Here is a 19999-nt window from a genome sequence, read left to right on the forward strand (position 1 = left end):
ACGGGAAACATCCAGTACAGAACTAGACTGGGGATAGCAGAAGGTGCATTGGACAGATCTGCTCGCTTTGTGTCAGAAGCACAACGGCTACATATCACACCCAAACAGCAGAACTGCTGTGAGGACTTACCGATGGTTGCTGTTATCTAGTACTCTAGTGACATGGATTTTATATTCATAAAATAAATCAAAAATGGGCCTTAATCCCTTCTTCATGCCAACATGGCATTGCAAGTTAGAGGAGCTACACCCATCAACAGCTTGTCACCAGCACAGTCAAGCAGAGGACTCCAAGACTCTTGGGTGACTTCATTGTCAAGTTTTTTTGCTGGCATGCTGAAATGGAAAGACAGTTCATATTTTATAGCTTTGTCTTCCCTTGTACACTGACAGAGGTCTAGAAGACTTAACCTTTACTAGAGGGATACTGCGGGGGTAGGAGTGAGGAAATAGCATTTAAATTTGGGAGAAAAAAAACACAAAACTTCGATGATAAATTGCAAGAGCTTTCTTCTTCTGAGTTTCTGCCTTAGGAAAGTAATCCTTGATGGTCTGAGACTAATCCAAATGGAGGCTAATCCAAATATAGCCGATAAGTATCACTCAGTAAGTTTTATAAATGGTGCTTTTTCATATCTCAATTCACATCTCTATGATCCTTATCCCTTAAAAGCCTTTGATCGATACTATGAAAGGAAACCTGTGGAATCCCCATCTTCTCCTGTTCTACTTTCAGCCACTTCACTGTTGGATCGCCACTGCGAACAACGCTTCCTAACCTTCAGAGGCTGGTCATGGATTCTGGAAACAGATAGGTTACGGTATCCCTCCCCCTGCCACTGATACACAGGATTTATGAGTACTTCAGAGATCCCTGACTTGAATTCTTTTGAGCAAATCAAGCAAAACATCTAAGCATGTGCACACACAAGAGCATAGACTAAATGGGGCTCACAGACTTAAACGCATTCCTGGATTTGATCCATGATTGATGAAAATGCTGTTGTAGGACTAGTACACAACAGCGCCCACAGAAAATTGAAAAGAGATATTATTTCATAATATTAGTTTGGTAACTCTAATGTTTTTGTAACTTTGCTCAAAAATTATCAGTATTTACTTACTTAGACTACTAAGAAAAAGTCTCACAAAAACTGTATGCAAAAGCTTATTAAAAGCAGAGTGCATTTCAAGAAGATGGGCCATCTAAGAGTAGGTGGGTGTTACAGAACAGAGGTGCAGCCTGATATTGAAAAGATATTATATCAGGTGCTTTTCATTTAGCCACTTTCTCCAATCTCCTTCATGCTATTATGCTAGCTTCGCGGATGAAAACAAAACTATGATTAAACTATATCAAAACTGGAGAACGTTAATTCTCAGCTAAACAGGTTTGCTAGTTAAGGGATAGCCTACAGCCCTGCTTTTCATGATTCCTCAATCAGTTTTACCATTCAGCTTCATTAGTAGATATAAATACAACTTCTGCTTATTCCTTCCCTTCTCTTCCCTACAGTCGCAGCCAACACCTCTGTGTTCCCCTCATCCTGGGACAGCTGGATGGAGTAAATGTTAACAATTTATTCCATGATTTTTTGAGAAAACCATGTTTGTCACATTTTCTGAAGTTTTCTTTTGCCAATGACAGGTGAGGCAGCGTAAGCAAGAGGGGTAAGCTGGACCAGTACACCAGTAACGGTGTGCTGGTCCACCAGTAAGCTGAGGCATTGGGCAAACTTGTCACTGTACTCAGGTTGTTTTCTTTGACAGAAGTTGTAAGGAAGGTAGCCAGGGAAAGGTGCACATTTTGAGTCCCATGTCCTTCCAATACAACCCATACGCAAGACCTCTATGGGATTAGGCCCTTCAACTGAGATAAGGTCTCAAATGACTACCTAGAAACAATTTTAACCTAAAACATTAAGTCTGGAATATATTCACAGATTATGCTCTCGGGCTCAAAAATCAAGGCTATTTTTTCCTCAAGTGTTTGCTCTGCCCTGTATTGCCTTCCTTTCCTGTCCCTGCTTCCCCGGCCCCAGCAAAGGCATGCTGAGTGCTCCCCGTTGGTACCTGCATAACAGCTGCCTCTGTCACAGCCACTGTGCTGCCCCCATCCCGTGGGCTAAGTCTTACAGAGCGCAGGAGGCTGGGTCAGAAGGCTGACCCAGCCACGAGACTGGGTGACCACATGCACGGGCAACACATACACAGGTGAAGGAGACCTTCCTGTGTTCATATTAAACGTTACCAACACCCGAAGTACACAACGACAGCAAGCAGTAAAGGCATTTTCTCTTTCTTAGGGCAGAGCACAGACAGCAAGGTCTGGAGCGTGAGGAGGGCATGTGCCTGCCCTTCAGCTCCAAGCTCAGAGGCCTTGGTAGCCCTGCTGGTGATTTCTGATGCAACCCGTACTGCAGAGAGCAGACAAGCACTTGGCATCTTCCTGACAAGTCAGAAACATGCAAGGAAAGGGATTACTAAGCGTGCCAAAAAAGACGGCTCAATCGAAAAATCCTCCTCTGACGAAGCAGGCAGCCTGTCATCAGGATTAGCACCCTGACCATGATGACTTTGGATGGTCCAAATGAGTCGAAAAACACTTCTTCACCTCATTTTTAGCATGCATCAAAAGAAGCTAATTTTAATACACTAAATACCTATTAACATGGACACATATAAAGAGGTGCCTATGGAAATGTATTTAGGAAAGTACACACAACGTTTTACTTTCTGAATGCTAAAACAGAATATGTGTATGCATATACAAATTCGTCCATATTTACAACCTTCTTGTTTTCCAACTATCCATCCAGGGAGAGCTACATATACTGCTTTAACCTTCATTCCACAGGTGAAGTGGTTTGTGTGCGTTTCTAAGCAACTTGTATTTGAAACAAATCTACCCTGTAATATCATCCATCTCTCAGAAAAGGGCCATTGTAGCAACCAAGTTCAAGGTGTTGCTCTCTCCTAATGATAAAAGCAGTAATAATGGGGTTTTGATGTGTCAGTACTCCGATAGTCTCGTAGTAGAACATCAGGATGCAGGTAGAGAAAAATCATGACATAAAATTCTTAATAATCCAGCCAAATGTAACTGTTGAATTTTTAGAGAGTACAAGTAAATTTAAACCTACCTTACTGAGGTAGCAATTGTGTCACCTCTTCACATCTGCTTATTTTGGATATTTCTAATGCACTCACATGGTTGGACTTAGGTGCTAGACAGTAATTATATATAGGGCTGTGAGTGAGAAGAACAACATTTTCACAATCACTTCCAATGTACTGATTTCATTTTTACACTTTTTGCTGCTGCTTTTCTTTTTTTCTCCTTTGCACTTTTTATATCCACTGCCTTTTCCTGGTTGCAGATAGATTTTGGGGACTTGACAAAATATGTCAAAGATTTCCACAGTTTGACTTCGGGTGGTTACTCTGGAGATCTAGAATGATTTCTTCTGGGTCATAATTTTTTCCTGGACATCAGAGAGTTGTTCCTGTCTTTACTGAGGTTCATGGAAGCTCCCTGTTCCCCACCACACATCACTCTGAGTAAGTGTCATAGGAAAGCCCTGTTACCTTCATAAAACATCGTGACAAACCCCTACCTCCTCCCCCCTGGAAAATGCGGGAGAGGGAAGGAAGAAGTGCTACAAGTTCAGTATTGATTTTATTTACTCCTACTTTCCATCATCCTGATGCTTTTGAAATTGCTACTTCTTTCACTGGTTGTGTAAGGCAACATCTATAAGCTGTGCAACAAAACAGTGGCAGCATAAATGCTCAAAACCTTTAAACAGTTTAAGTGGGAAAAAAATCAGAGATTCTGTGAGACAGAGAATTAGAAATAAAAGCATTCAACTAGGCGTTGTTCTGAAGGCATTCTGGAGGTACTGAAACATTGCATAGCATATAGTCAATATTACAGAGATGAACAAGAGAGGCTGCATTTAATGATAGCTTTTCTCACTCATTTTACTGCAACTACAAAGCAAAAACTCCCGCTTGACAAAGCCAGGGCTGCACAAGAACACCTGCCTGAACTACAGAAACACTTATTACTCAAGAAGAAAAACTGAATGAAAGAAGGGAATTTTTTAGACTGGTAAAAATCAGAGTTTGAAAACAGCCACTCAGTTATGCAAGTTCTCCTGACTCCAAAGTTTAGGAGAACCTGGATAAGTAGCACTGCCTTTAATCCTCCCCTCTCCTCTCCCCAGCAGTAACATTTCGCACCTCTCACATACCGGTGTGGGAAGGAGATGGTTCATCACTGCTCCACCATTCCACGCGCTGGTGGAAAAAGTTCCAGTAATGGAAAATTAGGCTTTCTCTGGAAAAAGCATCTGCTTGCCATTTAAGAGGTCACCTTTCTTTGGGGAAAGAGGGACTGTTTGTTTCCACGGGATTTGCTGCATTTCTCTGTGGAAGCTGTTCATCATCCCAATTCCCCACACTTCTGGCACCCTCTCTGTGGACTTTGCTCCAAAACCGCATCACAGCAGCTCACAGGGGAGGAAAACCACAGCGTGCTGTAGGGCTCACCACAATGGCAACTTGAGACATCCCAACTCCATCTCTGTTCTCAATTCCATTTCTATCCAAAATGTCACAGTTCTCCACAAAGAAAACAACACTGAAATAAACAACTGATTTTTTGAAAACAGAAGGCCAAGATTTACTCCTATAATGCTCAGGCACTGCGCAGGAAAAACAATAGCTGTGATGCTGCAGAGACTTCAGCTTGAATTTAGTTCCCACTGTCTTGACGTCTCTCCTGCCTCCAGTGGGTAAGCCTTTGGTTACGCTGATCTTCTTGTCTTCAGCACCAGCACATCAATGGCCTGCCCAAGGTCTCCCTGGCAAGATAGTGGGGGCAAGAGGAAGCAAAGGGACACATCCCCATCAGAGACCTGCTAATGGAAGTGTATTGGAGGGAAGGAACCACTGGAAAGTCATTTCAACTGAAGGGAATCTGTAGGTATAATAATCTCTACAGTAGATGGCACAGAGAAGTGAAATGAGGTTAACAAAAAAAAAAAAAAGGAAGTATGGGTTGCATACAGAATATTTATTTCAAATCAAATCTGATCCTCAAATGGAAACTCAAGTCTGTAAGTCTGGACAACAAGGTTTCGTATGTTTGCTCTCCAAATGGACCTATCAAACCTATTCACAGCTTCACTGGAATAGATAAGATCCCACAAAGCCGTCTTCCTTCTGTGGGCTGAACAGAAATAGTACACACAGGGGAACAAAAGATTTCTCTTTAAATTCCAAAATATTTCCCAGCTGCAATGTGGATTTTGTGGGTCAAAGTGAAGATTTGCAATAGCAGCTTTACATTTAGGTTTGCATCCAGCTGTTGTGTAACACAGCCATGACACAGGTAAATACAGTCCATTTTCACAGCCAGGTCATCTGAAACATGAAGCAGCTGAATGACTTGATCACAAAGCAAATCCATTGCAAGAGAATGAAATAGAAACTGAGTAATAAGGCTACTGTTATTTTTATTATTATAAGGAAGTTATTTAAGAAAATCATTGCAGCTTTCATATTTTTCCTGGTGGAACTCGGGAGGACCACTAAGTGGAAGGCCACCTGCACCACTCAAACAGAATTTTCAAAGCTGACTTGCAATGAGATTTTCTCTAGCTTTAAACTTAACTCTCTGTGAAAGAGAAAACCTAAAGAACATTTTCCTTGTTTAGACTTTAAAAACAAAACAAAACAAAATAATAAATCTATTTTACTTAACATTTTGGGATTCCAAGTGTATTTTCCTCTGAAGCTTTCACTAGGAAAAAAACTAATTCCTTGATGAGCTCTATGCCTCAATATTGTGTTACTCTGCATACGCACAATGAGAGCTATGGAATTAGGTCTGTAAGAAACACTTCATTGCTGGGTACTTAGCAGAGAGGCTCAAAATTCAGATCTACTGCCCAGTGGCATGTTTTGATAATTCAGTATCTATTTTCATCCCAAATCAAGACGAAAAAATGAAATATTCATGAATTCTGTAGAACAACAATACACTTAACAGTTTTTCTACAAAGAGAATTGACTTTTCAAATTCTCTTATAAGCTACTGTTACTGGGTTACGCCTTCTCCTGGAACTTTGTATGGGGACTAGCAGCCTTTATTTTCCCCTTTGAGATATTACACCCCTTAGGGTACCCCCCCTTCACCCTCTACAGTTACCCTGGTCTCCATGTCAGGGTGATGGGCATTTCCCAGTGCAACGTGTGTGCAGGGTGGGGATGTACAAACGACTGAGACGTTTGGGATTAGTTTAACACCACTTTTGCCTACGTCTTCTGGGCACTCTGCAGAGCAAAGCTTAGTGAGATGCTTTCAAGTGCCAGTTAGCAACAAAGCATACTGATTTGTTACTGGCCATTTTGTCACTTCTCCGATACCAGACATAATTCACGGAGACTGTGTTGCCACCAGCAATTTCACAGGAAATGCTGCTGGGGCCACATGACAGTGTCATCCTGTCCCTCTGACATTCTCCACATTATGGTTTGAATATGCATGTATATGTTAATTAAAGCCCTGCTCTGACTCAAACCCAGAGCGACTCCTTCATCCCGCAGCTATGAGGAGCAAGCCATGCATGCAAAGACAAAGGCCGTGTCCTCGCACCCACACCAGCAGCCTTTAAACACTGCACTCAAATTTGCATGTTGGGAATACCAATTTCAGCCAGAGAAAACGAGTTAAAAGGAGTCAAGGCTTTTCAGGAGTTTTTTTTATCCTGAGGGGACATCAGAGAATTAGGTGCACAATGAGCTTCACAACCTACAGGTGCACATCCTTAGCTAAGAAGCAGAATTAATGACTAGGATTAACAGTGCCAGGGGCAGCAATATAAATAAAGCAGGCATTTACATACATGGGGAAGTTCAACCATGCTAGAGTTTCTCATTATCAGAAAACAAGTGGTTACCTGTGATAACTATGCAGTAATAGCATATTGTCTTTACAGATGCTTTATATTAACAGCATATAACAATTCTTACAGCAGGGTCACTTTATAAACTATTTGAAAATGCACTGCAATTAAGAGCATATTAACAGATTCAGCATAAGAGAGTGGTAGGATATGCATAGGACAAACAAAATGGAAATCAGTCACTCCAAATTGATTGTGATCATACCTGGTCTCCATCGAGAGCCAGTAATTACCTGCATTTATCCCAGGGGCATTTGCATCATACACATCTGTTAACGTATAACTAGAGTGGAGTGTATGGCACCTCATGCTTAAATACATGAGTGACTGAAGAGAGGGAAAAAGAATCTTTTTCCTTGCTTGTTTAGGCAAGGTACTATTTACCAGCAAGTTAAAAGACCAGGGCACAGGCACTTCTGATTAGAGAGAGCTTTTTCACCATGAGGGGTCAAATACTGGGCCAGGGGTGCAGGGAAGCCGTAGTGCACCCTTCTCCAGACACTTTGCAGGTTTCTGCTGGACGAGGCCCTGAGCACCTGCCTAGCCAGACTCCTTACCTTTTGGGTTTGTTCTTTGAGGCTGAGCAATCATTGTTTTCTTCCTGGTAGATTGCCTTGAAGTTGCTCTGAATGCTTACCTAATGCAACTACAAATATCTCACAGGCTTCAGGAAAGCTGTATTTTATATAGACTACAAAATACTGTATTGGAAGCAAGAGAGGAGTTCAGAGAAAGGGAAAATGCATCATGCATATAGCAACATCATTTAAATCCAATTCTGATGCTTGCATTTATCTCCAGTGTTTTCTAACATAAATTAGATATTATTTTCCTTCTGCACAGCAATAAACAATAACAATCAGCAGCAACATCTGGGCTCTGCTTTTCTTAATAGCAATTTCATGCAGTTATAACGTAAAGTACAAGAACTGAAATTGGAAATGAAACAGAAAGGATAATTTGGCACTTGAAACTTCACTACAGTGATGCAATTTTAAGTCATTTTAACTGTAGACCTCTGCTCTTAGGTTAGATTTTACAATAACTTTATTCATCAAGAGACGTTTTTTAGTCATCATCGCTCATGTTTTGGGGAGTGTAAACTTATTTTTCCTTTTCCTTTTTAGAGAAGCCTATGGAATTGAAGTCACTTCAAACCGAGATTCGCCTGTATTCAGAGTACCCCGCTCACTCTTCCCTGCAGCACATCATGATGAATAGAGGCACACAAGTTTCCTCTCAGATGAGGCACAGACTGACTTCCAGAGCTGCTGCTGTCTTTGCTGGGCCTTTGACATCATGTACTTGTTAGGAGGCAGCCCACCAGAAAGCATGACCAGGGATGGACGAGGCTAGGTACAGCACTGACATTTTACCTAGCATCGCTTTCCACTGATCTGACCAAGCTTTCAAAGGGCACGTGCTGAAAACCCTCAGGGGATGATTTACAACATCTGCCAATGACAAGCCACCACCCGTGAGTGTGCAGCAATGCCTGTGCAGCACTTCAAATAATACACTCCCGGGAATTCCCTTTCAGTAATAAAAATGCAACAGCAACCAAAACTCTAAGGGCACAGAGTATACCCCAGTCCCGCACCAACCTTATCATGGAGCTCTCTGGAAAGCCATACAGCAGCAGACGCTGGTTTGAAGATGCTTCATCTGATCCGTAACTTAGCTGCAAATGGAGCCGAGTGCATAGTAGTGCTTCAAGTATCCCTTGCAGAGTAACTTCTTTGCACATCAGTTTGTACAGCCGGTACCCCTGGGAACATGAACAAACCTCTTATTTCCTTCACCTCAGCACCGTTTTGTTCCACAAGGACTTCCAGGATTGTCCGCCTTTCTGCTTATATTAATGGTTTTGCCCCCCTTGGGCAGAAGGAAGGGTTCACAGTTATAAATAATTATTGTGTTACTTTTCCCCTTTAAATTCCACCTTAGTGCGTTATGAAAATACCCTCAAAATTAACAAAAATGATGCTGCTGGTTTGCAAAAGCCGCTGTCCAGCATTTACTCAGCACTGATTCACTGTCTCATCTGTCACTCCTGCCTCTTCAATCATACTTAGAGAAAAGCCTTGGGGTTTTATTGCTATTTGGTTCACCAGCCTCCTGCAGGAAGCCTTCTTTTTTCATTCCCTGGTAGCCCCTTGAAACTCCAGTCCTGGCCTCACAGTGGCTACAATAATACAGTTCATAATAATTCGGAAGCAAGCTCATTAGCTACAAATGTATGCAATGTTCATTAGCATTTACCACATAGCTGCAATTAGTAAATGTTTGCATTAGGTCTCCTATTTTGTTATTCCTTGTTTTGCCAGATTAACACATGATGCGTTTCCTTCTGTCTTGTAGTTAGCCGTCTGAAACTTTTCAGCAGGGAATTACAATTTGCATTTCTTGACTTAATGTTCATTGTTTCAGCAGAAAAAAAAAATCAAAACATTTAAGTCTCAAGATTTTTATATCCCTCAAAACCAAATAATCACCAGTGCAGGCTGATCCCAAAATCTTTGGAAAGATTCTCATGTACTTCCATGGGTCTGAAAAAATATTTTGTACATATTTGTAATATTTTTGTACAACACTGCTTTACCATTAATAGGAGATTTACTGTTGACTTCCAGTAACCAGAATTCCACTTTATATCTCCACCTGCTTAACAAATTTGAAACAATCCCCATCTGCCTTACACAAGTCAATTATTCCTGTTATTGCTGCTATCAGGCAACAGAAACAATATATTGGACTGACATTCATTTAGGATTATTTATCCAGCAACTTCACAGTGACACTGAAGGTATGACAAGTGCATAGGAAAATCACTAGGAGAAGAAGATATTATAAAATTACAGAGGTTATTTTCTGTAATTACTGAGTTCATCCAAACAGTTATACAATATTGGGGGCTTCAGGCTAAAAGGACAAATTTCAGCATGAGGTTTCAGACATGGCAAATGACTAAATTGAAAACTATGGGAAGCATAAAAAGCTGCCTAGAGTACACTTCAAAAATATTATTTGGAAAAATGATTTGTAGCAGAGAAATAAAAACAGAAAGGGACCAAAGAAACAAGGAAGTAAGCGGAGGGATTTACTGCATGTCATCACCCCGGCTGCACCGTTTCATCATGCAGGTGGCCACCTTCACAGGAGCAACACAGGAGCAGCTACATGGATGTAACTGCTGCTGGGAATCAAGAGTGACAACACTCAGCGTTTTGTCATGGGAAGAACAAATGGTGTTATCAGATCCACTTGCAAATTACACTGACTGATGGATTCATAAACACTGCCACTGCAACTGCAGATGGAAATTTCAGGAGCACTTTATTAACAAAATTTTACAGCTACATGCAAAACCAAATATGAGCATTGGAGCCACAGCTCTCACACTACTATCTAAACTCTAAATGAGAATTGTACCCCAAATGATGCCCATATGCTAGTTATTTACAAAAGGCTTTCAGGGAAAGGAGGTTAAGTAGTTTGATAGAGCTTGTCAGCATGTAATGCCTGTGGAGCAGACACAAAGTAAGTGCCTGCTGTACACATGGCTGGAGGCAAGGGGGAGAGAGAAATGGGGAGAGATAGGAAGGAAAAGTAGCAACAGGACTGCAGCTGATTCGCTCCCCATCTTCTTTCTTTTTTTTTTTTTTTAATGGGAAACCAGTTTAGTTTTACTGTTTGTCATTAAATGCCAGCCTCTGCCAAAAACTACCACAGAAGAGGTGATTAACTTTCAATAATTCCTCCAATAAAAGGCAAAAATGTCAATGCTTCAAACTCATAGACCTCCCTTACCTGATTTTTGGATACTTCCTCACTCCAAAACATGTAACTCCATCTTTAGAAAAAGTTACAGACATCCCAGAGTTGCTGTTTTACTGACTGACCCTAAACCTCCAACTACTTATTTCTGTCCCAGTCTATTATGGTATTCCTAGAAGAGCAGATGCAGGTGGGAAGCCAGCATGGCGCTTAACTCAAGATGGAATTACACCAGTTTAAAATCACCAAGGATCCCTTATATATGATACTAATTAAAAACAAAACACACAGAGTCAAAAGAAAAAACTTCAAATTCCACACCTGGCAACTGCAGAGAAACTCCTCTGACTCCCTAAAGATTTATTTTCAGCGGGTAGTCGTTTAATTTGTTGTACTTGTTGTTGTTTTCTGTTTCCACAAAGGAAATTCCCTCTGCATCTGCCACACAAAGTGACTCCTTCACTTTCAGGAACAGGAACCACATTTGATTCAGAAGCCTAAATTGTTGGTTAATTAACAGTTAGGTTTAGGAAATAAATCAAGTCCCTGAAGTGAATGTGAAGGTTACCGTGAATTAACAGCAGCATAAAAAAGACCACCACAAGGTTTCATCAATACCACTATGTGTCATATTGTCATGAAAATAAAACATACAGGAGAAGAATCCTATTTCCAGCTAAAAACAGACTATGTACGAAAGAAATAACTTCACTGGGTAAAAGCATAAAGCAGATGTGGCAATACTTTCAGGCAGCTCTGTAACAAGCAGGTACAGACCAGTTACTTTTTCTCCCCCAAACATGCACTGGAAGCTAAAATGCACCACCGTTTATTTTATTTGTTTGTTTACTTGTTTGTTTATTTATTTATTTTGCATTTGGTAAGATTCAAAGTATGCAACTGTTTAAAAAGAGCACTAATATCAACCACAAAGCAAGTTTTAGCCTTGGTACCTAGACCACTAATTTCCATAAACCCTCTCTGTTTAGCAGCAAATAAACACTGTTGATAGTTTTCAAGAATTCATATTACCAAGAGGTTTCCTCTGAACTGGCTGAGGAGGTGCAAGCAAAACAACTGTGAAAGGAGTAATCTCCTGTGTAAGTACCAGGGATGTGAGCAAAAGCCTTCCCAGGCAGCACCAGGATGCACTGCACAGGAGAGCCGGGGGAATCTGGCAGAGCTGGGACCTTGGAGTCACTCTGCCGCTCCTCCCCGCCCCAGCATCCCTCCCTCTTAGCCCAGCCAGCTCTTCCCACTAGCTCCTCACAACCAGAAAGCAGATGCTGATGGCTTTGTAGGTTTCACTTGCTCTGGCTTGTACTTGAACGAGGGTATCTACTGATTGACTGAATGCATTTTTCTCTTCATTTTTTCAAGACACCAATCCAAATACAGAAAAGGTCATTACTTGTTTAAAGATGCTAGTTAAAAGTTTCCATCCATTTTCATGCACAAGAACAATTAGCAGCGTACTGAGAAACTGATTTATTTTGTCAGCTCTTCTTCCACATTAAACTCTTGATAGATCTCTCCTGTATTAGGTCAAGTCTATTCAACAATATCTAATTGAACTACATGTTTTGTAGTTCAGGCTTTTACCTGCAGGATATGAAAAGTTAAGAGGGCAGAAGCTGTCCTCCTCAAATGCATATGGCTACTGCCTACTGTCCACAGCAGCTATTTAATGAGTACAAATGGTGTCATCTCCAAGCTCTACGAGTTTTGTAGGCTCAAGACTTCGTTATTTAGAAACCATATAACAGAATATAGCCCTTGGATTTCCTATTCTTCTCCGAAAGTTTCAGCTATTTTTCCTTTTGATTAAAAACTTCCAGAACTAAAAGAATTATAGTTTATCAGGCAGAATCTACATGAGAGAGCTGTAACAGTATTATCATAAGCACTTACTATTTTTAAATTGCAGCACTCTTTTCCACTGCTTCATCCTTATACATCATCCCCATGACAGCTACCACACCAAGGTCTGTAATTCAGTAACTGCTTTCTCTCCCTACCCCTCTACACATTTTGTGATTGCAATGCATAGGAGGCTGTGTAAAACTAATGATGCTGTATTGTAAAAAATCCTCAAACTCACATTTCACTGTTGTGAAATTGATTCTTGTCCTGATTTGGCAGGTTCATTGGTGTTTCATGAAGTCAATGCTTTTGGACGAAACAATTATTTCCAATATTTATCATTTATTTTTTTGGATTTGTAGCTTGAAGAGAGTGAGCACTTTCTAACTAGCATGGTGACACCCTTTGTATATATCAGTGTACTTCAGCAGTGCATTGAAGCCCATTTGTTTTATCAGCTATTTCCTCTTTGTCCTCTTCTCTACAGTTTAATTTCATTCATAATTTCAGTAAGTTCAGTTATTTCCCCTTTTCAGGTCATTTAAAGGGATTTAAATCAGCAGAGATCGAAGTACCAATCCCCATGCAGAGCCACGCAGTTCTCACCCTCCTGCACCACTTTCCTCATAGATTATCAATGAGGGTAGGAGTTGGCCTGGGATGAGACCCATTATAGAAGCATGACCATACAGGAGAGTGAAAATACTTGGATATCAGAGGTGATATGCACAACCCCAGCCCCAAGAAAAGAGCAAAGCCTTGGAAATAGATCAACGCAATGATTTTTGCCTAGGCAAGTTAATGATTTCACGCTCACTTGCTGATACAGGGCAGAGATGCACCAGTGAAATAAATACTATGATGCAGCATCAGCCTGCATCATTCAGACAACCAAGGCAGCCAGAGAGTTCCCTGCAGACTAACTCAGCCTGTTCAGGAGCTGAAAATGCAGCTATGCTGCCCGCAGCTTCTGAGCTGGCTCAATTACAGCCATGTGCTAATGCAGCTAATAGTGCTCCTGGCACCCAAACCAGCTTCCCCAGCTCCACCCTGCCTCACATACTCTCAGAAGACAACAGATTTCAGAAAACTCAGCTCAATCCCAGCCAAAGACACAGAACCTAACAGTAGCCCAACTCTGCGTGGGGCTGAGCAGATTCCAGCAAGGGGCTGCCTGCATCAGGAGTGGATAAAACCCAGCGGCAAGCAAGAGTGTGCAAGGCAGGATCCTGACCAAGACACAAAGCTGCTAAGGATATGAAAAAGACTAGTTTTTCTTTACAAGACCTTTTGATTTGCTAAAGGCAAGTTAGTATAAAATTATTCCGTATGTGTTAGTACTCCTCTAGGTAAGCAAGCTGCACCCACAGCCAACAGAAGATGTTCAGATTGTGTTCAGACAGCCTCAAAGGAAACCAGGTAACTGACCTGAGCTGACACTCTGACAGCCTGCTGTCACAAAATAGGAAAACCAACTGCAGCTGTACTCCATAATACAACGTGCAGTGTGTAATTGCGGATCTTGTTGGACATCACCAGAAAAATTGTGTGGGTAACAGCCTGCCATACTAAAGGAGTGAACACTTTTAAGATCCCCAACTTGTAACACTTCCCACAGTGAACTTAATTATTCTCATCTGTCCAAAATTCAGACAATAAACTGGATTCTAATGTGTTATATATCAGCCTTCCAACTAGGTGCACTCAGGTGGTTAAAAAGAAATACTGACATGCTAACTCCAGCACAGCTGTAACTATTTAGATGACAAAAACTAACAGACAAAATCAAACATCAGTGTCACTTTGGCAGGTGGGAAGGCTATAAATAGACCAAACTCACCTGAAAAAGAGTCCAAGAAATGTCTACCATTGCTCACCAACAGATTTGCAAGCAAACTCTGAGGGAATCAAATGTACCCTGAGTGCTGAAGGCCCCTGGGGGCATGGAACACGCTGGAGGGTGCTGGGAAGCTGCAGAAGAAGCCTCCTTTAAGGACATTTGCCAAGCCTGATTCCCAAAATATTTGCAGTACAGCTGTCACAAGGGCTTTGGCAAATTCACCTGTGCTGGGTGCAGGTGTCCAGGCGTCTAGCTGTGGGGCTCAGTGAGGAGAGGCCCCGGCCGGTTCCAGTAGTTTCCAGCGGCCTCCTCACAGGGTGCAGCCTCTGGTGCACTGAGCAAGATGGCGTCTGGCAGTGAGGGAAATCTGTCCTTCTCCACAGTGTATTTTTTTACTTGGGGTACTAAAATAATATTTTCTGTCTATATAGCTAGATTTTGAAAATAAAATTGGAAGGGCCCAGCACTTTAACACGTTTCCTGACAGACAGGTCAGACTTCGTGCTCCTGCACTGAATATTCACAAGCGGGACAAAAAGCATCTTTCTGTGTTTTAAGCTATCCCACAAAAGTTGTGTGGTGTTTTTTTTTCTTTTTTTTTTTTCCTCCTCTGGCTGAATAGTAAATTAGAGTTCCCCAGGAGCATTTACTGCTGAAGGATGCAGCCCCATTCCTGGTACAAGCTGGACCCCAACCCACAACACGTGTTGAGGGCTCTGCAGCTCAAGGCAACACCAAACAGTCCTCCATCACTTCTCCAGTCTGTCAGGCAGCTGTCCTCTTCTTTTAGGATGGGATGATCTACAAAGTTACAATGATGGCATAGATGCCAGCTCCCACTGTCACAGTGCTGACAGGCTGCAGCTGCCTGGTCAGCCCTGGTTTGCACCTCACCCATCTCTCTGTCTCTCTCATCTCATCTCTCACCTGCATCATTTCTCTCAGACCTCTGTCCATCTGTCTCCCCTCAGACTTGTTCTCATAAAATGCTCTACTCATTTCTGACTGCCGAAGTTAAAGACACTGGTATTGTCAGCAAAGTGACTACTTTCCACCCCCCACCTCACCCTCCGTACCTCCCTACCCCCCATTCTCTTCTTTTTCCATTCTGCATTGGCTGACGATGCCTACAGGGAAGAAAAAAAAAAAGGCACTTTTTAAAGAAATTAGATAGGTATATGAATCTCCAAATCTCAACTTTTTTCCCCCTTGGTCAGCCTCATGTCAAGAAACCCTCTTTCCTATTAAAAATATTAATAAAAGCTTTCAAGAAGGTTAAGCTGCAACTATTAAATTCAACTATTTCAGAAGAAATTACATGAGACTAGAAAGACTTGCCTTCTGAGGGCAAAAATGAAAAGAAAAATGAAAGCATTCCTTTTGAGTTGATATGAACAAGAAACTTTTTATGTTTTATTCACTGAATCTGAAGAAAAGCCTCCTATTTATGGAAGATACTGCTCCATAGGGAAAACACATTTCCCAGGGATTTGGCAGGAAAACCTAACTAGTTGATATAGTTGAGTGAGACAAGATAGCTTGCCTGTTTTTGTCATCCTCACAGCAGTGGAGACTAGACCCCACTCACCTTGAAGTCCATCCTTTTCAAAACACGGCAATGTGACTGAGGACAACTGCTCAGGAAGGAGCCGAGCCTGAATTCAATAACCTATGAACTCAGATATGGAAAGAATTTGGTCAATTTTAAACGAGATATGTCAGAAACAAAGAAACAAAAATCCTAAGACCCCTTGCTACATTGACATGCTCTCTTTGGCTCATGTTCTGCAACAAGTCCTTTGGTAACACGGTCACATCTTGTTCAGCAGTATCAAGATATCATTTAGGATATCATTTAAGAAGTGCATTGTTTGTTCTGTTTTCCTTTCTGGTATAATACAAGCACAGCTCAGCTACCTGATTTTGCAAAAGCAATCCAAGTGCAGTAGTTTTAACACTAACATTCACTAGAAAACAGCCTCTTTGGCCTCAGCCAAAGCAGACCATTTTTTCTTCCTTTTCATAGCTTTCAGAAATAACATTATGCAGAAAAGTGATTATAGTTGTAATGATAAAAAATGAGGAAAAATGACAACAAATAATGTGGTATCTTTCCTGAGCACACCTAGGGCTTTGAAGCTTCAACATGAGAAGAAGGGTCTTTCTTATATCAGTGAGCTGTGTATGATAAGGTGTTTAAATAAAAAGAAGAAAATATCATCTGTCACTGCCTTAAGAGCAGTAAGATAAAATTATTATATAGGCTGCAAAAAGAAGTGCTCCTGAAAGAAACCATTACTGCAGAAATATTTTTTGGATGAATAGTGTTCATCAATAGTTTAAAGGGGAAAGGAAAAAAAAGCTCACATTTAAAAAAAAACACAACGTTTGAAATTAAGTATTTCAAATGCCTACTGAAATACCATTTATAAATTTGCTAGGATGAATTTAAAAAGAAAATACTTTTTTTTTTTTTTTTAATTTTAGTTGGGAAGAAACAGCCCAAGGATGCTGCAGAAAGTGGGTCAGTACCCCAGACTTAAAAATCCAGCCCAAAACAAAAGCGGCCAGAACAGCAGTTTCATCTCCTACAGTTCCATTTCCTGTATAAAAGTAACTGAACTGCCATGTGGAGGGGGCATTCTCCTTCATCTTCTCCAATCCACCTCTGTAATATGTGATCAGGATGGACCTGGGAAGCCTGGGTACAAGCAGTGACTTGAGCTTAGAACAAAACAACTTGTTTTTCTGAACCTGCTGGGGGTGACCCAACCTATCCCATACAGCATCAATATCCATGAAATATCTACACTTGCTGAAAGAGACAAACATGACAGTGTACTCTTTAAAACTTTATTTAGCAGCTCATTGAAGCACTGATCCTGCAAACAGTATATTAAAGCAGGAGTCTCATCACAAGCTTAAGGAGAATACAACAGGAAGCAATTTTAGGAACTTATATATGATTAAGCTGCTATATGTTTTTCCTTTTCCCTGTTGCATGGGTGATGCACAGAACATACAACTTACACAGGAACACTGATAGTGGTTCTTTTTTATGGAATATAAATCAACATAAAATCTATGTAGAAAATTTAGGGCCAAAAGACATGCTTATATGAATTACAAGGTTTATGATCAAGTAATATGAGCACCCTTGATTTGATCTTTGCACGTTTTATGAACAGAAGTAAAGCTGCTATTTTGCCCCTTTTGCACTGCTGCAGGTGCACTACCTTTCCTTTACTGCTCAGGGCTGAGATTTTGGGCAATATGGAACAGAGAATCAGACCAAAGCATCCACCAAAGCTGTGAGATGTCTATATGAAATCTGAACGTGTATGGAGAAATGGCATGGAGAACTTTATTCAGCTTTCTGAATGCTCTGTCCTCTGATCATGATTCTTTTTTCAGGTTTAGGAAGTGATGCTGTGTTGTCTGATTAAGTTCCCATTTTTTTCCTTATGTTTGCTACAAATTATTCCTTCCCAAAAGGAGTAAGAGGGAGAAGAATTTATGTTACAAATTTATTTTTCAGCAGCTGGAAAACCTTTCTTGCTTTAAGTCCTTTCAGTGGAGAAACCCTTGAAGTTATTTTTTTGTAAACATTTCCAAGAATATTCTGTTAAGTTGAAGTCAAAAAGGAAAGATATGAGCCCAAACAGTGAATAGTGAATGCGCAAATCTTATATTAATCACTAACCACTTTTAATCAGTTCTGCCTTGGCAAAAACACACCTGCACGCACCAAGCAGCCTCTCTCCACCAGTGCACCATCCTGTGGTGCAGCAAAAAGCATCCCACTTTCTCAAAGAGGAGGAAAATTACTGGATGTCTTGAACATCAACATGATCAAAGGGATCCGCAGAAATACTCATTTTATGTTCTTTCCACTTACATATTTTTCTCAGGAGGCAATATATAACTCTCAGACAGGATTTCATCTAAATTTGCAGACAGCATTTATATTTGTCTAGCTTGTTAATGCGGATATCATTAGAAGAAATGTAGTAATGCTTTGTCATCATCCTGACAAATCCTCAGGGAATGTAAACGTCTTGCAGACAAAATCATTTCAGATCAAACCTATGTGAGGTCACTAAAGAAATCTGGCTGAACACTCAGGCTCGCAGCGTCACCAAACGTGTAGCAGCTCCATGATGAATGGCAGCATAGCACTCCTTGGCAAACGTGCAAAGACCTGAGCCCTATCCTGACAACTTGTCTTTTCCATGAAAGCTGCCAAAACCAAAATGTTGTCACTGGAGAAGATTTCTAGGATTTGGTCACAAGTCAGCAAGGCTTTTGTCTGTCTTGTTCTGCTGCTTAACATAGACCAGCAGAGAAAGACGGCAAGCATCAAGGGTTGTGCTGCTTCTTTGCCTTTCTCAGCATGCTCTCCTTGTGCTGTAAAGTTTCTACAGTATTGGAGATCTGAATTCACATACAGAGCCTGATGTGATGCTCATGGTCCCCACAGATGTCATTAAGAGGACAAAAATAAAACAAAGCCTGAGAAATGCCTGTGCAGCAGCAAACGCTGCTCTGTCACTACCTGTATTGCCTTTCAAGAGTAACAGGCACCTCTGTCACCTCCATCCCAACAGGTTACACAAGGCTGGCTAATAACATGGGATAGAAACATTTTTTAAGTTGTTTCACATTTTACCTGATATTAAGAATCAGCTTCCTAAGATGCGTTCATTATTTGCTTATCCAGACAACCTCCCTGAAGTTTAACATGAGTGAGCAAAGGAAAGCAAGTCAAAGGAAAAAAGAAAAAATCCTACCCACAACCCACGATTACATATTTAGTTTGCCCTCTGTCATTTCTATTTAAAATCAGGCTGTGTTCGTTTTAACAGCCATGGTGAAAAGTCCTGAAGTAGGACTGGAGTGGAAGACTCAAGAGCTGCATGGACTGTCCAAACCTACAGGTGCTGCTGCACTTGAGGGAGTCCCTAAGAAAAGCTCTATCACCAGCACCAACTACTTTCCTCTAGCAATAGGAGGCACAAAATTAGGCAGAAAAATAGGGGTTCTCAGTGGGTTCCTTCTGGAGGAAGGCCTTTTGGGTTTCCTGGTCCCCACTTGTGAGAACTGACCTGCAGAAGGACTGTGAACCTGCTTTCCAGGCTGAGGATGCAGGGGAAAACCACCATCTGCATCTAAACAGTTCTGTTTTCCCAGCTACAGAGAGGTTTAAGGAATTTAGAGGAAAACCAACCAACCAAACTCTGTTGTCTCATCAATAAATGCAAAGGTTTTTATTTCAGGAAAAATAAGTTGTTTTGTTAGCAACAGCAAATCACCGACACTGCTACATTTAGCGCCAACGGAGATCACAGCTGGCAACAATAGGTTTTACAGGACCTTCTTACAGATTGACACCAGGTATCAAAAAGGCTCTCAGCTACTAAACCCAAACTAATGATTTCATTCATGTCAAGACTCCCTTTCAGCACGGGGTCACTCACAAATTTCCTTCCTGATAACATTTATGAGTCAGAGTAACCTGCACTCCCCCGTGCTGCCCTGATCTCAC

General features: G+C 41.1%; 1 protein-coding gene across 11 annotated transcripts in view; it reads right to left on the minus strand.

The window, feature by feature from the left end:
• The window catches only part of LOC310898026 (uncharacterized protein), a gene marked incomplete at its 5' end in the record, with an annotated part of 223633 nt that overhangs the window by 159323 nt on the left and 44311 nt on the right, over positions 1–19999 (minus strand). For all 11 annotated transcript variants that reach the window (XM_083832398.1, XM_083832399.1, XM_083832392.1 and 8 more), the window contains 3 exons: positions 8579–8742; positions 15531–15581; positions 16043–16123. In XM_083832398.1, coding sequence (XP_083688524.1) covers positions 8579–8742; positions 15531–15581; positions 16043–16123 — 296 coding nt within the window. The remainder of the gene's footprint in view (positions 1–8578; positions 8743–15530; positions 15582–16042; positions 16124–19999) is intronic.

The sequence above is a fragment of the Anser anser genome (assembly GCF_964211835.1).
Source record: "Anser anser genome assembly, chromosome: 3".
In the NCBI taxonomy this organism is placed as follows: domain Eukaryota; kingdom Metazoa; phylum Chordata; class Aves; order Anseriformes; family Anatidae; genus Anser; species Anser anser.